This window comes from Eulemur rufifrons, chromosome 19 (genome assembly GCF_041146395.1).
Source record: "Eulemur rufifrons isolate Redbay chromosome 19, OSU_ERuf_1, whole genome shotgun sequence".
NCBI classification, from domain to species: Eukaryota; Metazoa; Chordata; class Mammalia; order Primates; family Lemuridae; genus Eulemur; species Eulemur rufifrons.
The window spans coordinates 47,504,372-47,527,995 of NC_091001.1; the positions used below are offsets into that span (position 1 = coordinate 47,504,372).

The window sequence follows — 23,624 nt, forward strand, 5'->3', positions numbered from 1 at the left end:
CCAAGGCTTTAATTTAATTTTTTTTTTTTTTTGAGACAGAGTCTTGCTCTGTCACCCTGGGTAGAGTGCAGTAGCGTCATCATAGCTCACTGCAAGCTCAAACCCCTGGTCTCAAGCAATTCTCCTGCCTCAGCCTCCCAAATATTAATAGCTGAGACTACAGGTGTGTGCCATGACACCCTGGCTAATTTTTCTATTTTTAGTAGAGATGGGGTCTTTCTATTGCTCAGGCTGGTCTCAAACTTCTGAGGTCAAGCAATCCTCCCGCCTCAGCCTCTCAGAGTGTTAGGATTACAGGCATGAGCCACTGTGCCCAGCCACCAAGGCTTCTAGAATGCAGTTTCTCATTTGCTGTGGACATGACCATAAAAAAACTTCCCACTAAGTTTTTTATCTGCTACCTTGCTAGCAATCAGCCTATTTGGAACATTTTATTGAAAAAAAAACAAAAAACAAAAACAACCAACCAAACAAATCTTCTAGGAGAGAAGACTCAAAGCAAAACAATCACAGACCTAAAGTGGCAAGGGCTGGCAGGTGGCGACAATCTCACAAAATCAAAAAGTTGGAGTTACACAGGCACATCTAGCTCACAGAATAACTGGATTGGTTTGAATCAAAATGTAAATCCACCTTTGGAGGATGCCATCAATAGAGTGAGCTTTGAAGAAACCATGAGTATAGTAGTACAATTTTCAGCCCAAGAGGCACAATATATGGGCCACCTGTAACATCTATAGGGCACAAAGACACATTAAAAAGTCTTCCTAAATAACTCAGGTGGTACTCAGCATTCAGGTAGTCCATGAAGTTAATTAATACGATAGTTTTCATTAACTAATTTAAAAATAAATACACTGCCATTGCACAAAGGTCAAACAACATGGAAGTATATAGCATAAGATGTAACAGTCCCTCTACTCACTGGTCATTTTATTCCATTCCCCCTTTGTAACCATTGTTAAAGTTTGTGGATTTCATTTCAACTCTTCTTCCATACTTGTTCAATCATGTTTGTATGATATTTTTACATACATGATATTATACTTAAAAAATTTTGTATTTTGCATAGTATTTCATAGAATGGGCAGAAAATACTTGAGCATCATTCCATTGATGAACAATAAAGAAATAACTATTACATAAAATGTTACAATAAAGATTGTTTTACATACAAAAAAACATGCAAGGATGGAAGATAATTCAGTGGAAAATGGGCAAACCATATGAAGAGGCAAGTCACAGAAGAAATTCAAATCATCAACAAATACACAGAAAAGATGCTTATCCAGACTGGTAATCAGAGAAATGAGAATTAAATAATATTTTATACCCTTAGATTGGCAAAAATTTAAAAGATTTATAACATTTATTGCTAGCAAGGATTTAGGGAATAGAGTGCTGGTATACTCTACTGGTAGGAGTTCATAACAATACAATCTGTATGGAGGATATTGGTAGTATGTTTTAAATTTTTAACTGTGCCTATGTTTGCAGGATTATTTACTAGGCAAAAACTGAAAAGAACTTAATGTCATATAATAGGCAAGTGGTCAAATAAATTATGGTATATTCCTGCTATGAATTGCTATAGTTATTGACGCTGATGAAAATCTATGTTAAAATTTTTAAAAAGGAAATTACAGAAAATATGTATAATATAGTCCCAATTAAGTAAAAATATATAAAAGTATATTCTCCAAAAGAGAAGGTCTCAAAGGAGTCACACTATGTATATTTAATACTTGGTGTGAATCCTGAGACCTATTCCCCTGAGGAAGTGAGAATGGGGTTTTTACTTTTTACAATGAAACATGTGCTGCTATTTTTAAAGAGAACTTTATCGAAGTATGATTGACACAAAATAAATTGCACTTAAACTGTCCAAATTGATTTTACATTTATACATCTGTGAAACTATCACCACAATCAAAATGTTATCCATCACTCCCCAAAACTTCCTGTGTCTCTTGGTAATCCCTCCTTCCTGCCTCTTTCTGACCCCATTCCTGTCCCCTGGCAACCACTGATCTACTTTGTGTCGCTATAATTGAGTTTGCATTTTCTAGAATGTTATTTAAAATGGAATCATACAGTATTACTCTTTATTTTCTGGCTTCTTTCACTCAGCATTATTATTTTGAGAGTCATCCATGTTGTTGCAGTTATCGATAGTTTGTTCTTCTTTATTGCTCAGTACTATTCCTCTGTAGGGATCTATTACACAATTGGTTTATCCATTCACTTGATGGATATTTGGATTATTTCTGCTTTTTGGTTATTACAAATAGAGCTGCTATGAACATTTGTGTGCAAGCCCTTGCAAAGACATTCATTTTTTTTTCTCTCTTGGGAAAATAGGAATGGAATGGCTGGGATACATAGGTGTATGGTTAGCATTTTAAGAAAGTGCCAAAATGTTTTCAAAGTGGTTGTACCATTTTACATTCTCACCAGAGATGAGAGTGTAGGACTGAGGTAATAAATGATCTCTCCATTATCATCAGGTGAGGTAATGACAGCAACCATCAGCTTACTGTGTAAGTTCAATCAGGGATTGTCCCTGCTAAAATGTGTCTAGTCCTCTTTAGTCAGATTCCTTTGAGAATCTGATTAAGGTCACAGTCGGTGTGGGGTGTAGGATGACATATTTATGGACAAATGCCAGGTAGGTATCACCCACGTTGGAAATGGCCTTAATAAAAACTGCGACAGCTGGGACAGAAAGGAGAGGGCTGAAGTTCTCACACATTGAAAAATCAGAATTGTTGGGACTTGGGAAGAGGGGGAGAGAAGACAACGCCTAGGTTTTAGTGAATAGGTGATGGTGGTGTCAGCACAGGGGAGGAGTAAGTTTGGCGGAAGAAGAGATCATTTCTGGTTTGTTGCCTGTGAAGTGCCTACAACACACAAAGATGAAGCTGTTCGGAAAGTGTAAATGTACACGTTTGGGTGGAGATACAGATTTCTGGTGCAACAACATACAAGTTTGGGTGAAGTATCAGGAGCAACTGTAGTTAGCAAATGTAGTCAATACATATGTATCTTTCGCAGCAAGCACTTCCACACTTCACGAAAAACACCTAAACCTTGAGGTCCTATGCACATTCCCTCCCACAACGCGTGCAGTGACGTAATTCTTTTCTACCAGAGACCCCGCCCAAATTTAGTATGCGCATGCGTTGCGCATGGGTACCACCCCCAACTGCCGCCACTCCCTTCCTCTCGGCCAGCCCCGCCCAGGCGGCTGCCCGTGACCTGCCTAGGCGCAGGGAACGGAAAGCCAGAAGGGGCAAGACGAGTTTAGTTCGCCATGGGCCTTTTTGGAAAAACCCAGGAGAAGCCTCCCAAAGAGCTGGTAAGGGTTACAGCGGCGGCAAATGAGCGGGTGGATTTGTGTGGGGCGTCGTGGAATTGGTAAACGGCTGGACACTTTCCTCCACCGGCTGCCCGGTACCGCCCGGCCGCCACTTCCGGGGCCTCCCACTCGAGTGAGGGGCCGGAGGAAGAATCTTTAGGAGTCGGCTGTAGGGTGAGAGAGCCCCTATTACCTCGGCTCTAGACCAGGTAGCCGAGGGCTGGATGAACAGTTTCTCAACCTCGCCATAGGGCGCGGAGATAGCGACAGGGTCTTGGCCTGTGGAAACCCCTCTGTGCGCATTGGTACGTCCCGCCCGGAACCTTTTCACGCGCAGGCCCCGCCCTCTCACGCCGGTGTTTTTACGGACCACCGGGCGAATCTTCGCCTGCCAGGAGTGCTGTTCTGGGAGGACCCGGCTACCACCGCGGGAAGGTCCAGGCACCTGCTGCCCCTTTTCCTCTACCCTGTTGTAACGAGTGGGAGGCTCTATTTTCTCCTTCTTCTCCAGTACAACCTTATGTTGACTTCTGACACTTACTAATTATAGCAGGGATCCAACCAGGAAGAATGCCATCAAAGATAGCGCTGGACCCGACTTCGAACTCCAGGTCTGCCTATTAATTGAGATAATGTTGGGAGGCAAGCGGTTGAAAATGCCCTGCAGGGTCAGTCTGCTTCCCCACATCTTAACTCTGTGAGCTTAGGAAAGTTAACTTCTCTGTGCCTTAGTCTTCTCTCCTGTCGCATAAGAATGATGATAGTATCATTTCATTAATTGAAGATTAAAAGATGTAAATTTTTTTTAAGTAGTGCTAGTTACAGCCTTGCTGTTCGAGTGCAGACCAGCAGTGCATAAATATCACCTGGGAGCTTGTTAGAAATCTCGGGCCCTACCCCAGACCTGCTGAATTAGATTTTGAATTCTGACAAGATCTCTAATGATTAGTATACTCATTAATGCTAAAGAAGCACTGTTATACAACATCCAGACTTGTCCATAATAGGAAAAACCTAAAATCTTTCAACAAATGATCTTGCCTTCTTATCTCTGGCAGGCATGTTTTTAAAACCATCTCATGTATAATGTAATTTCTGGCGCATAATACATGTGTTGATTTTTTTGTTAATCAAACGTCAGTATTAATTTCATCAGGCAACTTATTCTGTTTTGCTCCCTGGTAAAACAAAAATTGTGGAGCTTAAAAGTGTGTGACATCACTTTGTAAACTGTAGTACATTATATACATGTATATTCTAACATGCTAGGTATTTTAGAATTGTGTTTTTGATAGGGAGAGATGATACATTACCTTCAGTTTCTGGCCTTAGTGTTGCATTCATAAATTGATTCTGAGGAAACAAGATCCTGGGGAAAATGGTCCTATTACTGTTTAAAGTGTCGTTTAACGGTGTATGTGCCTGTATGTATTACTTATAGAATAATTTAAAATGATAAATATTGCTAAGAATACAACATCAGTATACTTTTTCAGTAGGGTAACCTACCTGAGAAAGCTAATTAACACGAGAATACAGCAGGGTTGATGTGTGAGATTGGTTGTAAAAATATGCCTGCCAGAGCTGAACAAGTAATAACATTTATTAAATAAGGGATTTCACTGTTTTTCATTATGGGCAAGTCCAGGTGTTGTAGAGCAGTGCTCCTTAAGTATTAAAGTGCGCACTAATCACTGGGGATCTTGTCAGCATTAAAAATTTGATTCAGTAGGTCTGGGGTAGGGCCCAGGAATTCTTAACAAGCTCCCAGGTGATATTGATGCTGCTTGTTTGCACTTGAGTAGGAAGATTGTAGAATATGTAAAGATCAGTGTTAGCTACCACCTTTAGCCAACGTATTGAACCCGGCATTGTGCTACATACTTTGTTGGGACTTTGAATGTTACAATGTAGGTATTGTTATTATCCTCACCTCACACGTGTGGAACTGAGGCATAGAGTGTTTAAGTAATTTGCCAAAAGTCATTCAGTTTGTAAATTACCGCACCAGAGGTTATAATCTAGTAAGTATCCTGAGGCCTATAGTCATAATGTTATATCATGCTATTTATGCAGCCTCTCAGAAGACGATTTTAAAGATGAAATAAGCCAAAGAACTTAACTTCTAGCAAATGAGATAAACATTTCAAGAACAAGTTTGGATTGGTTACCGCATATACAGTTACAGGAGTTCAGAGGTTGGAGTGAGCAGCTCTAGGCCGGAATGATCAGAAATGATTTGACCTGTCACTATCATGTTTTCCACACCCTTCCTGCCTAAGAATGGGTTCTTGACTATTTAGTAGGATTTTTAGTATTAGATAGATGATCCATTTTATCTGGTGCTGGAGATACCCTGCCTAGGATTTTCTTCAAGTTCCTCCTCAGTTCTTCAGAGTACACTTTCAGTTCTGATTATAAGTTGTTTTAGTTTTTCAAAAGATTCTCTGCTTTAGGTTCAGCTTCTTTAATACTAAGCACTAGGGTCTCTCTCACGCCTTGTGACTTGGAAACAAAGTGTTTTTGTCACTTGCTACAGTTATTTAGCATGAGTCTGTAATTCAAGAAAGTGCCAATAAAGCAGGGATGGTGTATTAGGGTTCTCCAGAGAACAAGAACCAACAGGATGGATAGATAGATGAGAGGGAATTTAATATGGAAATTGACTCATGTGATTATGGAGGCTAAGTCCCATGATATGCCATCTACAAGCTGGAGAACCAGAGAAGCTGGTGATGTACCTCATTCCCAGACTGAAGGCCTGAGAATGAGAAGAGGGGTTTGGACTCCAGAACTTCCATCAGTGTCCCCCCCCACCCCCACCCCCCGCTGATGGAATTTCTGGAGTCCAAAGGCTGGAGAACCTGGAGTTCTGATGTCCAAGGACAGAAGGAGAAGAATGTCCAAGCTTCACAAGAAAGAGCAAGAATTCACCTTTCTTCTGCCTTTTTGTTCTATCTGGGCCCTCAACCAATTGGATGCTGCCCACCCACTTTGGGTGAGAATAGATCTTCCTTACTCAGTCCACTGATTGAAATGCTAGTCTTTTCCAGAAACACCCTCATAGACATACCCAGGAATAGTGCTTTACCAGCTATCTGGGTATCCCTCAACTCAGCTGAGGTGACAGCTAAAATTAACCATCACAGATGGAAAATACTTTTTTTCTCTGTAGAGCTGCTGATACACAGATGAAGTATTGAGAGCAATATATGCATAAGAAGAGAAGTAATGTTAGTTTGGGTTTTTTTTTTTTTTTTTTAAGAAGGAGAAAGAAATAAGATATTCAACTTCATAAAAGAAACTAAGCAAAGGAAATTTTTAAAAATGTGATAATGTTGACAGAAAGGGAAGAGGGATTAGAGAAAGAGAGGGAATTGACTAAATGCTGTTGTCTCAGCTGGGCAACTCTTGAGTTGGGATAAATTTATAATATGGCTTCTATTGGGGGCTGGAAGATGCAGGCATGAGGGCCCAGGTGCAGTCATTGCTATACCATCGTGGTTGTCACACCTGGTACCATTTAGGCCATGATGACAGGTCAGGCCAGGCCAGTAAGATACATTATGGGTGGTAGTCCAAACACTCTTACATATTAATAGTAGACAGCACAGAGTAGGTGCTAAATAAATGTTTGTTGAATAATAAGTGAATATCAGAATAAAGTTCAGTAAGATTTAAAGTCAGGGAGTCTCATGATGAGCAATGTTTCAAGGAATTCTCCAGGAAGACATTTGCTGTGTAAATAGCCTTTACAGACTAAAGTCATTGCCCCTAGACATCTCAGACACTTTGGTGGAGACATCTTAGTGGTGAAACTTGTCTTACAGGGTACAACTAAGAAAATACTGGACCTGCTGAGGATGAGGATGCTTTATAATCCATTTAGAAACGTGACAATCTTGGGGTGGGAATCAGGGGGACATGAGATTCTGCTGGAAAGAGATTCTTCCTTTGGACTTGAGGTTCTGCTGGAAAATTGTGCTGTCTTACTTAGGGACTTCACTGATTTAGCCTTTGGGTAGAGTGCTACCCGAATTCTTAAATCATATGACTAACTTAAGTCCTTAGACTGGGTCATGACTCCTTGTGACATACGATCAGGAAAGGGAAGAAAATGAGAAGGGGAGATAGAGGAAAAGATGAAGCTTCATTCACTTAGTTCATACAACAAAGATTGGTGTGCATTGGGTTGAAACCAGGTTTACAAAAATAAGGGAATGATGACTTCAAAAAATATAGTTTACTGGGGAGACTGACATGTGAGCAAATACTTATACTTTAGGGCAGTAATATAAATATAAACAAAGTCTTTGATGTCACAGTGGAGGGAGTAAATAACTCTTGAGAGTAGGGAAGGAGAACTGGTCAGGGAGGGTGTCTGGGTCTTGTCACAAGAGTCATTAGCGAGGCAGACAGGTAGGTATAAGATTAGGAAAGGGGAGGCATTCCTAGCACAGTGAACTGCATATGCAAGGATAGAAGTGTGGAAGGTAGAAGAACCAGGAAAAAGTTCAGAATGGTTGGAGGATGCAATGCTGTTCTGAGTGGGATGCAGGAGGAGTGATGATAGTGGTAAGATGTAACATTGGAGAGGGAGGTAGAGTGCAGATTAGCAGAAGTCTGCATGTCATGCTTGCAAAACATGGGGAGCATTAGAACAGTGGTTTAGGGCATGAATTGGATAGAAGAGATTTAGGTAGGGAGGCCAGTTAGTGGCCCAGGTGAGAGACGACACTGGTCTTAACTAAGAATGGGAATGGAGGGGATCAGTTTTAGAAATATTTAGGATATATAGTCAGAATTTGCTATCTACTACATATGAGAAAAGAGTACAAAGATGATTCTTAGGTTTCTGTTTAACCCTGCCCTCCAATCACTCCTATCCATACCTCTGAATGGCAGTGCCACGAACTGAAATGGAGAGAATTTAGGGAAACAGCAAGTTTGATGAGAATGGTGATGATGGAGGAAAGGGTGTTGAAGAGCTCAGTTTTGTACAGAATTAAAGAGATCAGAGAAGATAGACACAGGACTATCCTGGGAGAATATTTTTCTCTTCTACTTTGTGTCCTCAGCAAAACTGTAAGCTACTTGAGAGCAAGGATTATGTTTTTATTTATGCTTTCATCCACTGTGCTGGCATAATGTTGAACTCCAATAAAAGTAAGGTGCCATTAAGTACTTGTTTGATGGACAGAAGTAGAGATGGTGAGAGAGAACACTTGGACATTTGATAATTGAGCTGACATATACTCCGCTGACAGTGATCATAATAGGCAGATTTTGATCTAAGCTCACTTATATTTGTTGGTTTGGGCTAATTTCTAGTTTTACATATATTTTAGGTTGTCTGAAATGATACACAAAATTATAGTTTTACTGGGCCAAAATCAGGGTAACAGAGGGAGATGCTTCCTTCAGAGATCATAGATTTCAGGAAGAGGAGCTCAGCAGCTGAGGGACAAAAATAGGAGGGAAGCTTACTTTCCTCTATATACTTTTCTATATCTTTTGAATTTATGCCATTAAAAAGTATTAAAATTATCATCTCAAAAATATTGTTGGAGCCAGTGTTTGTTTTTTTCCCCCACTTTAAATTGATTTTATGTATTTCTGCTTTTGTTTAAGAATTTGCTTGTTATGTTTTTTTCTAGTCCTTTAATTTCTCTCATGAAAATGTAAAAAATTATTTAATATTTTTAATTAAATAAAGAACAGAGGATAGTAGATACCCATTGTGGTAGGCTGAAAAATGGCCCCCCAAGGATATCAGCTGCTAACCCCTGGAACCTATAATGCTACCTTATTTGGAAAAAGGGTTCTTGTAGGTATGAATAAATCAAGACTCTTGAGATGGTGGGCCCTAAATGCAATCACCTGTATCTTTATAAAAGGGAGTTAGAGGGAGATTTGACTCACAGATGAGGAAAAGGCAATGTGAACGTAGAGCAGAAAGAAAATTGAAGATGCTGGCTTTGAAGATTAGAGTGACGCATCCACAAGCTAAGGAGTGCCGGCAGCTGTAAGGAGTGGGAAGGGTAAAGAAATGGATTCTCTCCTAGATCCTTTGGAGGAAGCCTATGCCTTCTGCTACCTTGATTTTGGCCCAGTGATACTGATTTTTGATTTCTGGACTTTAGAATTGTGAGACAAGAAATTTCTGTTTTAAGTACTTTGTTATGGTGACCTCAAGAAACAAGTACACTTTTATACATGCTTACTTTCTTTATCCTGTTTCCTTACATTCTCACAGAGAGTGCTAGCAAATGTCCTAAATTTGGTACATCTAGTATTGTTTTGTATATTTTGAAAATGAGATTTATTCATACCCTTACATGTGGATATTTAGATTGTTTTTTTGGTAATACAACAGTGCTGCAATGAACAGTCTAATACATGTATCCTTGTGTATTTGTGAAAGAATTTCTTTAGAATATATGTCTACAAGTGAAATTATTGGATCTTAGGCTGTGACTTCTTTGTAAAAATAGCCAAATTGGCCTCCAGAAACAGTTGAACTGATTTATAAATTCACCAGCAAAAATGAAAGTTCCCTGACTTTACATCTTCTCTAACACATGTTATTGAATTTTTGACTTTTGCCAATCTTAGAGGAATGAGATTACTATCTGGCATTTTCCTGATTACCAGTGAGGTTGAGCATCTTTTAACATTTTTATCTTCTCCAATTATGTAGCTTGTCATTTCACTGTTGTATACATTGTCATAAAGACACTGTCTTTGTCATGAAGAGTTTAATTTCTTCTTAAAATAGAATACCTACAAAATGCCAAGTACTTTATTTTAAAATTTTATTATGAAAAATTTTTTATATCTTTTTTTTTTTTTTTTTTTTTTTGAGACAGAGTCTCACTCTGTTGCCCAGGCTAGAGTGAGTGCCGTGGCGTCAGCCTAGCTCACAGCAACCTCAAACTCCTGAGCTCAAGCGATCCTCCTGTCTCAACCTCCCAAGTAGCTGGGACTACAGGCATGCACCACCATGCCTGGCTAATTTTTTCTATATATATTTTTAGCTGTCCATATAATTTCTTTCTATTTTTAGTAGAGATGGGGTCTCGCTCTTGCTCAGGCTGGTCTCGAACTCCTGAGCTCAAGCAATCCGCCCACCTCGGCCTCCCAGAGTGCTAGGATTACAGGCGTGAGCCACCGCGCCCGGCCGAAAAATTTTAAACTTTAAGAAAAGTAGAAGAAATAGTAGTGTTTTAGTCCTTTGGGACTGCTATAACAAAATACCATAAACTGGGTAGCTTATAAACAACAGAAATTTATTTTCCGCAGTTATGGAGGCTGAGAAGTCCAAGATCAAGGTACTGGCAGATTTGGTGTCTGGCGAGGCCCCTGCTTTCTGGTTTATAGATGGCGCCTTCTTGCTGTGTCCTTATGTGGTGGAAGGAGCAAACAAGCTCCCTAGGACCGATTTTCTAAGGGCATTATTCTCATTCCTAATGGGCCTAATCACCTCTCAGAAGGCCCACCTCCTAATACCATCACCTTGAGGTTTAGGATTTCAACATAAGAATTTTGAGGGATGCACAGACATTCATACCATAGTAGATAGTATAATGAAAACCCATATATTAATCATCTGAATTCAGACTTTAATAGCCTTTGGCTGTTATTTGATAAACCTAATTTTTTGGCTGAATCATTTTGAAGAACAGTAAAGATGACACATTTCACATTTCAGATTGCATCTCTAGAAAATATGGAAATTCTCCTACACAGTGGACAAAATTTCCTTAATATCAAGTATCCAGTCCATATTTAAATTCCTCCCATGTGTTCCCAATATGTCTTTTTTTTTTTTGAGACAGAGTCTTGCTCTGTCACCCAACCTGGAATGCAGTGGTATGATCATAGCTCACTGCAGCCTTGAACTCCTCAAGGAGGAGTAGCTAGGACTATAGACATGTACCACCATGTCCGGCTAATTTTTAAGATTTTTTGTAGAGACTGGGTTCTTGCTATGTTGCCCAGGCTGGTCTCAAACTCCTGGCCTCAAGTGATCCTCCTGTCTGGGCCTTCCAAAGATTATAGGTGTGAGCCACTGCTCCCAGGCCCCCAGTATGTCTTTTATAATTTTTTTTTTTAAGTTAGGATCCAGTGAAGGACCATGTTTTGTATTTATTTGCTTTTGTTTGATAATCTCCTGCCTTTTAGTTTTTTGTTCTTTTGTTTGTTTTGTTTTTTTTTGAGATAGAGTCTCACTCTATTGTCCTGAGTAGAGTGCTGTGGTGTCAGCCTAGCTCACAGCAACCTCATACTACTGGGCTCAAGAAAACCTCCTGTCTCAGCCTCCCGAATAGCTGGGTCTGCAGGCACAAGCCTTGATGCCTGGCTGATTTTTCTATTTTTAGTAGTGACAGGGTCTCGTTCTTGCTCAGGTGTCAAGCTCCTGAGCTCAAGCAATCCTCCCACCTCGGCCTCCCAGAGTGCTAGGATTACAGGCGTGAGCCACCATGCTTGGCCTCTCCTGTCTTTTACTTATAACATTGTAAGAGTAAAGACTTTTTTGTTAAGAGTAGGCCATTTGTCTTATAGACTGTTCCTTGTTCTGGATTTGTCTGATTGTATCTTGTGGTTAGCTTTTTCCTCTATTCCCTGCTTTTTCTATGAAATGGAAGTTGGGTCTAAGCTCAATTAAGTTCAGGTTAAACAATTTTAGCAAGCATACCTCACAGGTAATCTGTGTACTTCTTAGTATATCGCATCAGACGGCATATAATGTCTGGTTGTCTCATACTTAGTGATGCTAATAACTTTGGGCACTTGGTTGGGGTAGTGACAACCAGATCTCGGTTGTTATGTTTTTCCTTTTGCTGCTGGTAAGTAATCTGAGGGGTGGCTGATACTCTGGCACCATATGAATCTCCTGTTCCTCATTAACTGTTCATTTACACACTTTAGGACCTGTTGGTGTCCCTCTCTTGATCAACTGTTCTATAAGAGTTTTTAGAATGGTGATTTTTCTAATTCTGTGACTTATTCCTCATTTATTATTATTATTTTTTAAATAGAGACTGGGTCTCACTCTTGCTCAGGCTGGTCTCGAACTCCTGACCTCAGTGATCCTCCTGCCATGGTCTCCCAGAATGTTAGGATTGCAGGCATGAGCCACCGTGCTTGGCCTATTCCTCATTTTTTAGATGGCGGTCTTCTGTAAAGATCTGTCCCTCATTCTCTTGGGCTGTTTGTTAACCTGGCCATACAGTTTCTACTGAAAAGGCAGGATAAGTACTTAATGTTTTTTCTTTAATCACCGACATTTAGAATAAGGAATTGGTATAATAGTATCCAGTAGTGTCAAATGCTTTCTCTCCCCACTCCACCCCTCTCAGAAACACCATTTTGGACTCATGGATATTTATATATTTAGTGTGTTACAGTCAGTTCTAACCATTATTCTGTTTGATGCTGAAATACTTAAAAATTTGGCCAGTGGGAGCTGTTTCAAGCCAGTTCCTATCTCCTTTTAAGATAACCTTATTCATCTTTGAGTGTTTTCTTATTTTCAAGCATAATATATCCTGGTGTGATTTGTGTATTCCTAGCCTGAGACCTGAAATCAGCCATTTCTCCAAGAAGCGCTAGTTTCTTTTAGTGGGAATGCTATTTAGAAACCAAAATTTGGGTGCTCATGATTTTTCTTGCTACTGGAGTGTCCCTGCTTCTAGGCCTTTTTATGGAACAGAACTAGGAAATAGAGTCTTTTAAAAATCACAAGGCTGATTATGGACTAAGGTGTTTTGAGCCAACCCTCTGTGAAAAATAACTAGAAGAGCTAAACAAAAAGTATAACTATTTGAAGTCACTAAAAGCTACCAAGGCAGTGAGAAGTTGCAAAATCAAGATCCTAGAGAAGGGGGAAGTTGAATTACATGAACCCAATCATTTGGGACCACTTTCCCCCTAAAGAGATCCTCTAATTCCTGAAATGCAGTGGCTAACAAACTGAGAATTTGAGTAGAGCTTTTGACAGACCCTGTGGTTGGGGAGTATAAAAATTGGAGTTCATAAGGGCCTCTGGTAAATATCTAGGGCTTTTGGTTGGTACTCTGAAAGGATACACCTTAGCAGTAACAGAGAGCAGGAAATAGACTGGCTTGCACAAAAACTGAACCAGTTGCCAGTGCACTTAAGCTAGATGTTTGCCAGAAGCAAATGTAACTCCTCTCTGGAAGAAAATGACATCATCCAGAGACTTAAATTATCCTGCAGATAGATTTTCACATACTATCATCCCTTGGTACCTGTGGGGGATTGGTTCCAGGACCCCCAATACCAAAATCCATGAATGCTCAAGTCCCTGATATAAAATGGTATAGTATTTGCACATCCTCCTATATACTTGCAATCATCTCTAGATTACTTATAATACCCAATACAATGTAAATGCTATGTAAATTGTTGTACTGTATTGTTTAGGGAGTAATGACAAGGAAAAAAAGTCTGTACATGTTCAGTACAGATGCAACCATCCTTTTTTTTTTTTTTTTTTTTTAAATATTTTTGATCTGTAGTTGGTTGAATCCAGAGATGCAGAACCCACAGATAAGGAGGGCCAACTGTACAATGTTCAGAATTCAATTTTTAAAAACATTTATTCATAGGAGATCTCTATATGTCCTGGATACAAAGTCCTTATAAATGCCTTTTATTTATTACCATTTATATGGTTACAAATATCTTCTCCCAATTTGTGATATTTTACTTTCTTAATGGAGTCTTATGATGAATAGTAATTCTTAATTTCAATATAGATAAAAACATGAAGTGTTTTCCTTTTAATGGTTTTTGCTTTTTGCGTAATGTTTAAGAAACCCTTCTCTAACCTGAAATCATGAATATATTCTCTACTGTCGTCTCAACGCAGTTTGGCATTCTGTATATATGTCTTCAGTCCACCTGGAATTATTTTCAGTGAGGGATGGAACAGGGATTCAATCATTTTGTTTTCTATTTGTCTTGCCATTTGTCTCAGCATTATTTATGTAAAATGCTCACTTACTGATTTTAGTTTCCTTTGCCTAGTGTGTCTGACATATAGTAGACTTTATGAATGAATTTGAATAAAGGATATATTTTGATAGTGTGAAATTCTTTTTGTAGGTTTCTTATGGTTTTCACGGCATATTGTCTAACTTACTAATAGATTTTTTATACTGTACTCCTTATGTTCTATTTACTTATTAATTATAAATCCCTTCCATTTACTACAGAAATCCTATTGGCACTAAATAAATGTTTGTTGAATTTTCTTTTTATCTGCTTTAAATTTCCTTTGGTTTATTATAGTGCTATTGACAGTTATAATAAGACTTGTTTGATACATTTTTAAATTTTTATTTCCGTTTTTTAGTTTTGGAGACAGGGTCTCGTTCTGTTGCCCTGGCTACAGTGCAGTGGCGTCATGACAGTTCACTGCAACCTCAAACTCCTGAGCTCAAGCCATCCTCCTACCTCAGCCTCCTGAGTAGCTGGGAATATAGGCGTGAACCACCACGCCTGGCTAATTTTTCTATTTTGTAGGGATAGGGTCTCACTCTTGCTCAGGCTGGTCTCGAACTCCTGGCTCCAAGTGATCCTCCCACCTCAGTCCCCAAAGTGCTAGGATTACAGGCATGAGCCACTACACCCAGTCTGATACATTTTTTTTATCTCTTTGTCTTGGACTATATTTCTTAACCCTAACAGAACGTTAGAATCACCTGGAGAGACTTTAAATTTGCTACCTGTCATTTGGGGTCTACCTCCAGCACAGTTAAATTAGTATTTTTTGTTTCCCAGTTGGCTTTTGTGTGTAGTTCAGGTTGAGAAGCACTGGTATGAGACATGACCAGATACTTTTGGTTCTTTGCATTTCTCTTAGGTGTGTTTTCTTTTGCAAAGTCCCTTTTGATTTTATAAGTTTAAAAGGAATTTTTCTTTTTGACAAGTTCTATGAAACTTTTACTCTTTGACATTTTAAAACATACATAGAAAGTTTTTGGAAATTTTTGTTACATAATTGTTATTTATGGCTGAAATTTTTTGTCCCTTCTTCATATCTCATATTCCATGCAGTTAAATTCCGCAGATACTTATTGAGCATTTGCTTTGTGCCAGGCATTATGCAAAGGCTTGGTGAATAACAAAAGGTCTTTGATCTTCCTGTAGTCTCCTTATAAGTAATTATGATGAGCTTTACAAAAGAGAAAGGGGTATAGGGTTCTGTGTAGTTATACAGCAGAGGGTATTTAACCTATTTTGGGGATCAGGGAATGACTCCCTGAAGTAGCATGTAAGCTTAGACTTTAAGAATGAGTTCAGAAAACATGTTCTTTAGATAAATTGGACTTTATCAAAATTAAAACCTTTTGTGTTTCAAAGGATGTTATCAAGAATGTGAAAAGACAGTGTACAGAATGGGAGAAAATATTTGCAAATCATGTCTCTGGTAAGAGTCTACTATCAGAATATATAAAGAACTCATACAATTTCACTATAAAAAGATATACAACCCAACTAAAAAATGGACAGAAGACATAGACAGTTCTCCAAAGGAGATCTGCAAATGGCCAAATGGCACGTGAAAAGACATCCAACTTCGTTAGGCATTAAGAAAATGCAAATCAAAACCACAGTGAGATACCACTTCACATCCAGCAGATTGAGTATCACAAAAAAATTGGAAAATAACAGATGTTGGTAAAATGTGGACAAATAGGAACCCTTGTATAATATATTGCTGGTGGAAATGTAAAATAGTGACTCTACAGTGAAAAACAGTTTGGCAGATACTCAAAAAGACATGGAATTACCATTTTACCCAGCAATTGTACTTCTAAGTATATACTCAAAAGAATTGAAAACAGGCACTCAAGAAAATACTTGTACATGAATGCTCAGAGCAACACTTTGAAATAGCCAAGGTGTAAATAACCCAAATATCCATCAACAGATGGATGAGTAAACAAGTTGTGTTGTATACATATTATGTAATGGAATAATATCGATCCATAAAAAGTACTGAAGTACTGATACATGCTATAACATGGATTACCTTGGAAAGATGCCATTTAGCATAGAAACCAGAAACAAAAGGTCACACCTTGTATGCTTCCTTTTATATGAAATATTCAGAATAGACAATTCCATAGAGATAGCAAATTAGTGGTTGCCAGGGAATTGAGGGGTGGGGCATAGGAAGAGATTATTTAAAGGGTATAGTGTGTTCTGAGTAGTTGAAAAAGTTTTGAACCTAGAGAGAGTTGGTGGTTGTACAACATTGTAAATACACTAAATGCCACTGATTGTATACTTTAAAGTGGTTGATTGTGTTATATAAATTTTACTTCCAAAAAATGTACATAAACCTAACATTACATTTTTAAAAATTGTCCAATTCACTTGGCAGTTCTTAAAAAAAATTTTATGAACATACAGTTTTAAGTGCTTAAATATTTCTTCTGAGCTTGTCAACCGAAATAAATAACAAGTAGAGAGGCTCTCTAAAAGAAATTGTTTGAGAGTAGAGCATTGCAATGGGAATATATGAGCCATAGTAAACTGTGTGTGTATTCATGGAGGTAAAAGAAGGCAAGGGTTTTTAAAGGAAAAAAAGGATTACATAATTGTTTTGAAATGATTATGCTTGGCTACAAAGACCAATAACAAGGGTGATGCCAGTCTGAGGCTGGACGGGCAATTTCTGGACAGATGTCCTTGCAGAAGTATTTTTTGCGTAAAGTTGTGGTGGCCTTTGTGTAAGGTTGTGTTTTTTGCAGAGTCTTTTGTGATAGTTTTTATTAAGGCATACAAGTGTGAGAACTCTTATTTCTTAGCTTTTTCCAGCTGTGTTTGTCAGGGTTTTTAAAACACTAGTCCATTTTGATTCTGTCAACTTTCATAAATTATTACAATTATTGTTACATAATCAATATTTTACAATTTTGTTAAATAATTATTAAACATTAAAAGTGAAATTTATTGGAAATGTTATCTTCTAATGATAGAGATTTTTTGTGTCATTTAGTTTGTGTCCACTGATGAATACTATATGAATGAATGCTAAAAGGATTTACCTTCAATTCTATTCCTATTTTATGATTTATTAGACTCAAGTGCTGAGAAACTGTGTTAATACAATAAGCAAATGGTAATGGAAGGAGTTTTGTTATGACAGTGTCACTTCTACTTAGTCATACGCCAAAAAGCACATAGTGATTTAGTATAAAATTGACTTTTAATGGTTAATCATCTGACAACTCAGGTTTTCCTTCAATTTTTTTGAAAAATGAAGAATTGGAAAACAGTTCACTTGCATAACAATTTGGTAATCATTAGAGTCATTTACTACTTTCTCAACACCTACACCAGTATTTCCAGTCAGCCCTATGTTTAGTGCTTCAGAGGTTTTTGCCTGTCAGGGAACTGTACCATGGTAATAAGAGACAAGGATTGGGGAATGTTTTTCTTTTGCAAAATGAAAAAGCATTATTGTTAAAGGGAAGAAGGAAAAGATTAATTCTCATGACATAGGCAGAGTAGTTTTGAAATGATTACATGTCAAAGATGAAAATCTTCTGATGCCCTTAAAACTATCTGTGCGCATGCATCTCTTGAAAACTCTTTGTGTACCCACAGAATGCCACACTCCTTCTGAGGTTTTATATAAAGTGCTTCTTACTGCCTGCCTTCAGCTAAGAATCTTTGAATAGCTTGGAACTTCCATGCACTGTGAATAAAAAGATGAAAAATTTAAAAAGTAGAATTTGACTCTAAAGTTGTATCTTTGAAAAATGGCTTTATTTTTTATTTTATGTCTGGAATAAATGTAGAATTAACACAAAATTCTTTAAAAGTGATTGAATTAGGAGTGTTGGCTTCTCTTATAATTCCTTTTCTAAAATCTTTCCCAGGTTAATGAATGGTCATTGAAGATAAGAAAGGAAATGAGAGTTGTTGACAGGCAAATAAGAGGTAAATTATAATTTTATATCTCCTATTCTCTGCCCTCTTGGTATATTTTGCTTCAGTTCATAAAAATAAACTGCATCTATATATTATAAGACATAGTTTATTCCTGTATTAATTATTTACAGCTGTACTTAGTTTGCTTTTTAATTCTATAATCAGTATTAAAAAAATAATTAAACTATATTTTATAAGAGCAGAAGAAACCTCTTGCTACTTATAAAGAAATGTCTTTATGGAATTCAAATGAAATAAATTGCACATAAGTAAGGAATGCAATTCCATTATCACCACTCTGTTTATCTTAGCATGACTGTAAATTGAGGAAAATATATTTCTAAATGAAGTTAATTTTTTTTTTGAGTTCCACTTAAAATTAAGGTAATTTGCAAAGGGATGGTAATGTTTAAAACTTTTAAGATATTTAACACTTTTGTGATTAGAGAAAAATTAATACCATAGATACATACCAACATAACTCCTTTAAAAAAGAAGTGGAGATTGGTCAGAAAGTGATTGCCATTAAAAAAAAAAAAAAGAAAGAATTGGAGAGGGGAATTCCATTCCAAGCCATGATGGAGTAAATTGGTTCTGGACTTGAACTTGTACTCCCATTGTAAATAAAAATTTAGACAAAGCAAGAAAGAAAAAACTGCACAAAGTCTGTGAACCAGCTGTTTTCAAACATTGGGCAGCTGGCCATACAGGATTATGATCACTGAGAGAAAAGAAACACAAAGAGCTGTAATATGGCCCTGTCTTTCTGTGTGGAGATAGTTTCAGGATCAAAGCCCATAGAAGGAGATTCCAAGCTGAGCATGGTGGTTTCACTGAGTTGAGGAGACAGAGATCAGGGTTCAGGAAGGCTGAAATGGCTGGAATTTGTGGGGCAGAATATCAGAGAGACGGGAAATACTCAGAAAGAACTCCAAATATCTGCATAGGAACCCTTTGAGTCTTTGGCTGAACACTAAGCTGTGCTTTACTTAGAGTGAAATTTCAAGAGACTAGGCAAAGAACAATTACAGGGAACAGAACAACTACCAGGAAGCTGTAAGTTGAACAATTCCCAGAGCTAATAAAAGTTTGAGAGGTGGCTGAATTCTGATCAGACACAGTAAAGAGACTTTGTTGAACATCTGGGACATTCAGTAGAGACCTCAGAAGGGTCACACCTTAGTATTAAGACTAAGGTAGCCCTAGAATAAAGGCTACCATAAGTCCATAATCAACAAATAAGACTTAAAAATTAAGACTTGAAAGCTGATTTCCAAGTAACTTAACTGCCTGCCAAAATAAAGCTTAACGCTCTTTAAAAGAGGACTACAAAATTCAGACACGCAACAATGGAACATTCACAGTGGCCAGCATCCTATAAAAAATTACTGTGAAGAATTAGGAAAATGTGACCCAAAATCAAGACGAAAGACAGGCTATAGAAATAGACCCCCAAAAAACCCAGATGATTGAATTAGCAGACAAGGATTTTAAGCAGCTATTTTAAATATGTTGAAGAGTTTAAAGGAAAACATGAACATAATGAGGAGATAAATAGAATATATAGAAAAGTACAAAATGGAATTTCTAGAGATGAAAGCTCTGAAATACAGTGAAATTAAATGAAAACTTTACTGAATGGGCTTAACAGAAGATTAGACACTACAAAAAATAAGATCAGTGAGAATGAAGATAGTACAGATTGAGTATCTCTAGTCTGAAAATCCAAAATGCTCCAGTGAGCATTTCCTTCGAGTATCATGTTGGTGCCCAAAAAGTTTTAAAATTTTGGAGCATTTTGGATTTTGCATTTTCTGGTTAGGGATGCTCAACCAGTATAATGCAAATTCTGAAAATAAAAAAAAAAAACCTGAATGACTTTGTTCCCAAGCATTTTGGACAAGGAATACTCAGCCTGTAATATAAACTATTCAAACTGTAATACAGAGAGAAAAAAGAAAAAAATAACACAGAGCTTCTGTGACTTGTGGAATGATATCAAATGGTCTAATGTGTAATTTGAATCTTAGGAGAGGAGTCAGGAAGGGAGCAGATGAATTAATAGCTGAATATTTTCCAAACATGATGAAAATGGTAAGCCCGCAGATCCAAGGACCATCTCCAAATAGGATAAACACACAAAAAACCATACAAAGGCCTAGCATATTCAAATTACTAAAAGCAGAGATAACACAGCCTAAGAAAAACAAGTATAAGAAACGGTGATAAGCATGATTAAAAAATTTATATCTGAAACATTACAAAATATGTTTAATATGGTGAAAGAAAAATAAAAAACATCTTATCCTAGACCCAATGAAAATAGCATTCAAAGGTGAAGGTGAAATAAAGATGTTTTCAAATAAAAGATGGAGAGAACTTGTTGCCTGTACAAGAAATTTTAAAGGAAGTTGTAGGCTAAAGGAAAATCATGCCAGATACAAACTTGGATTTATACAAAGGAATGAAGCATGCTGGAAATGGTAAGTATGCAAGTAAATGACTTTTGTCTCTTTTAAAAATTTCTTTAACAATGTATTGACTTTTTCTTCTTTTTTCTTTGTATATATTCACAGCATATTCAAGTGCAGTTTTGCTACACTGATACATTGCATTGTCCTGAAGTCACGGCCTTCAGTGCATCCACCCACCAAGCAACTTCCCATCATCCATCCCCCTCACCCCTCTGAGTCTCCATTGTCCATCATTCCCCACTCTGCTTCCATATGTACCCATTATTTAGCTCCCTCTTATAAGTGAGAATACGCGATATTTGTCTCTGTCTGAGTTGTGGCCTCCAGTTCCATCAATGTTGCTGCAAAAGACATGATTACATTCTTGTTAATGACTGAATAGTATTCCATTGTGTGTATATGACCACATTTTCTTTATCCAATCTTCCATTGATAGGCACTTAGGTTGATTCCGTATCTTTGCTGTTGTGAATAGTGCTACAATAACAAACAAGTGCAGGTATCTTTTTATATATTCATTTCTTTTTCTTTGGGGAGATACCCAGTAGTGGGATTGCTGGGTGGTATGGTATTAATAGTTCTATTTTTAGTTCTTTGAGAAATCTCCATACTGTTTTTCTTAGAGGTTGTAATAATTTACATTTTCACCAACAGTGTATAAGAGTTCCCTTTTCTCTGCATCCTCTATAACATGATTTTTGTCTTTTTAATAATAGCCATTCTAATTGGTGTAAATAAGATGTTATCTCACTGTGTTTGTAATTTGCATCTCTTTGATGATCAGTGATGTTGAACATTTTTTTCATATGCTTGTTGGCCATTTGTCTTCTTTTGAAGAATGTTTATTCATGTCCTTGGCCCAAGTTTTAAAGCAGTTATTTGGTTTTTTGTTGTTGAGTTTCTTGTAATTCTGGATATTGGTGTATATTGTTATTGGTATACAGAGTCCTTTGTCAGATGTATAGTTTGCAAATATTTTCTCCTATTCCACAGGTTATCTGTTTATTCTGTTGATTATTTCTTTTGCTGTGTAGAAGCTTTATGGTTTAATTAAGTCCCGTTTGTCTATTTTTGGTTCTGTTGCCTGTGTTTTTGAGGTCTTAATCATGAATTCTTTACCTAGGTCAATGTCCAGAAGAGTTTTCCCTAGATTTTATTCTAGTGTTTTTATAGTTTCAGGTCTTACGTTCAAGTCATTAATTCATCTTGAGTTGATTTTTTGTATATGATTAGAGATAGGGATTCAGTTTCATTCTTCTGCATATGACAGTTCAATTTTCCTGGCACCATTTATTGAAAAGGGTGTGTGGTTTCCCTCGTGTATATTCTTGTCGACTTTGTCAAAGACCGGTTGGCTGTAAGTATGTGGCTTTATTTCTGGGTTCTCTGTTCTGTTCCATTCATCTGTGTGTCTGTTTTCATACCATTACCATGCTGTTTTGGTTACTATAAGCCATAGTATGATTTGAAATCATGCAATGTGATGCCTCCAGTTTTATTCTTTTTGCTTAGGATTTCCCTGGCTATTCGGGCTCTTTTTTGGTTCCATATGAACTTTGGAATTGTTTTTTCTAATTCTGTGAAAATGACATTGGTATTTAGATAGAGTGGGCATTGAATCTGTTGATTGCTTTGGGCAATATGGTCATTTTCATGGTATTAATCCTCTCAACCCACGAGAATGGGTGTTTTTTCATTTGTTTGTGTCATCTACAATTTCTTTTATCAGTGTTTTGTGTTTTCGTTGTAGAAATCTTTCACCTCCTTGGTTAAATTTATTCCTAGGTATTTTATTTGTTGTGTAGCTATTGTAAATGGGATTGTCTTCTTGATTTGGTTCTCGTCTAGATCATTACTGGTGTATAGAATGCTACTGATTTCTGTATATTGATTTTGTATTGTGAAACTTTACTGTTCATTTATCAAATCTAATAGTTTTTTAGTGGAGTCTTTAGGGTTTTATAGATATAAGATTGTTATATCATCAGTGAATAGTGATAATTTGAGTTCCTCTTCTCCAGTGTGGATACATTTTATTTTTTTTTTCCTGCTTGATTGTTCTGGTGAAGACTTCCAGTGTTATGTTGAATAAGAGTGCCGAAAGTGGGCATCTTTGTCTTGTTCCAGGTCTTGGGGGAATGCTTTCAACTTTTCCCCATTAAGTATGATGCTAGCTGTGGATTTGTTCTATGTGGCCTTTATTATTTCGAGGTATGTTCCTTCACTGCCTAGTTTGTTGAGGATTTTTGTCATGAAGGGATGCAGAGTTTTATTGAATGCTTTTACTGTGTCTGTTGAGGTGATCATGTGGTTTTTGTCCTTAATTCTGCTTATGTAATATATCACATTTATTGGTTTGTGTATGCTAAACCATCCTTGCATCCCTCGTATAAAACCTACTTGATCATGACGTCTTATCTTTTTGATGTGCTGTTGGATTCAGTTTGCTAGTATTTTGTTGAGGATTTTTGCATCTCTGTTCATCAGGGATATTGGTCTGTAGTTTTGTTGTTGTGTCCTTTTCTGGTTTTCATATCGGTGATACTGTCTTCATAGATGAGTTAGGGAGAATTCCTTCCTCCTCGATTATTTGGGAACAGTTTCCAGAAGATTGGTATTAGTTCTTTTTTGCTTATTTGGGAGAATTTAGCTGTGAATCCATCTGGTCCTGGGCTTTTTTTTTTTTTTTTTTTGGGTGGGGGGTGATTTTTAAATTACTGATTCAATCTTGCTACTCATTATTGGTCTGTTCAGGAGTTCTGTTTCCTCCCAGTTCAATCTCACGAGATTGTATGTTTCCAGGAATTTATCCATTT

General features: G+C 37.4%; 1 protein-coding gene and 1 non-coding gene across 3 annotated transcripts in view; both read left to right on the forward strand.

Moving 5' to 3' along the window:
- The first annotated feature begins 314 nt into the window (after nucleotides 1–314).
- LOC138400444 (small nucleolar RNA SNORA32) lies at nucleotides 315–432 on the forward strand. Its single transcript, XR_011236327.1, has one exon. It is a non-coding gene; the product is annotated as a small nucleolar RNA SNORA32 (small nucleolar RNA).
- A 2,809-nt stretch (nucleotides 433–3,241) lies between these two features.
- CHMP3 (charged multivesicular body protein 3) overlaps nucleotides 3,242–23,624 on the forward strand; it is a 51,042-nt gene continuing 30,659 nt past the window's right edge. The window contains exons 1-2 of one of the 2 annotated variants that reach the window (XM_069495182.1): nucleotides 3,242–3,358; nucleotides 18,283–18,343. In XM_069495182.1, coding sequence (XP_069351283.1) covers nucleotides 3,314–3,358; nucleotides 18,283–18,343 — 106 coding nt within the window. In that variant the 5' untranslated portion in view covers nucleotides 3,242–3,313. Of the gene's footprint in view, nucleotides 3,359–3,820; nucleotides 3,970–18,282; nucleotides 18,344–23,624 lie in introns of those variants that run through there. The other variant, XM_069495183.1, reaches the window with a different exon arrangement.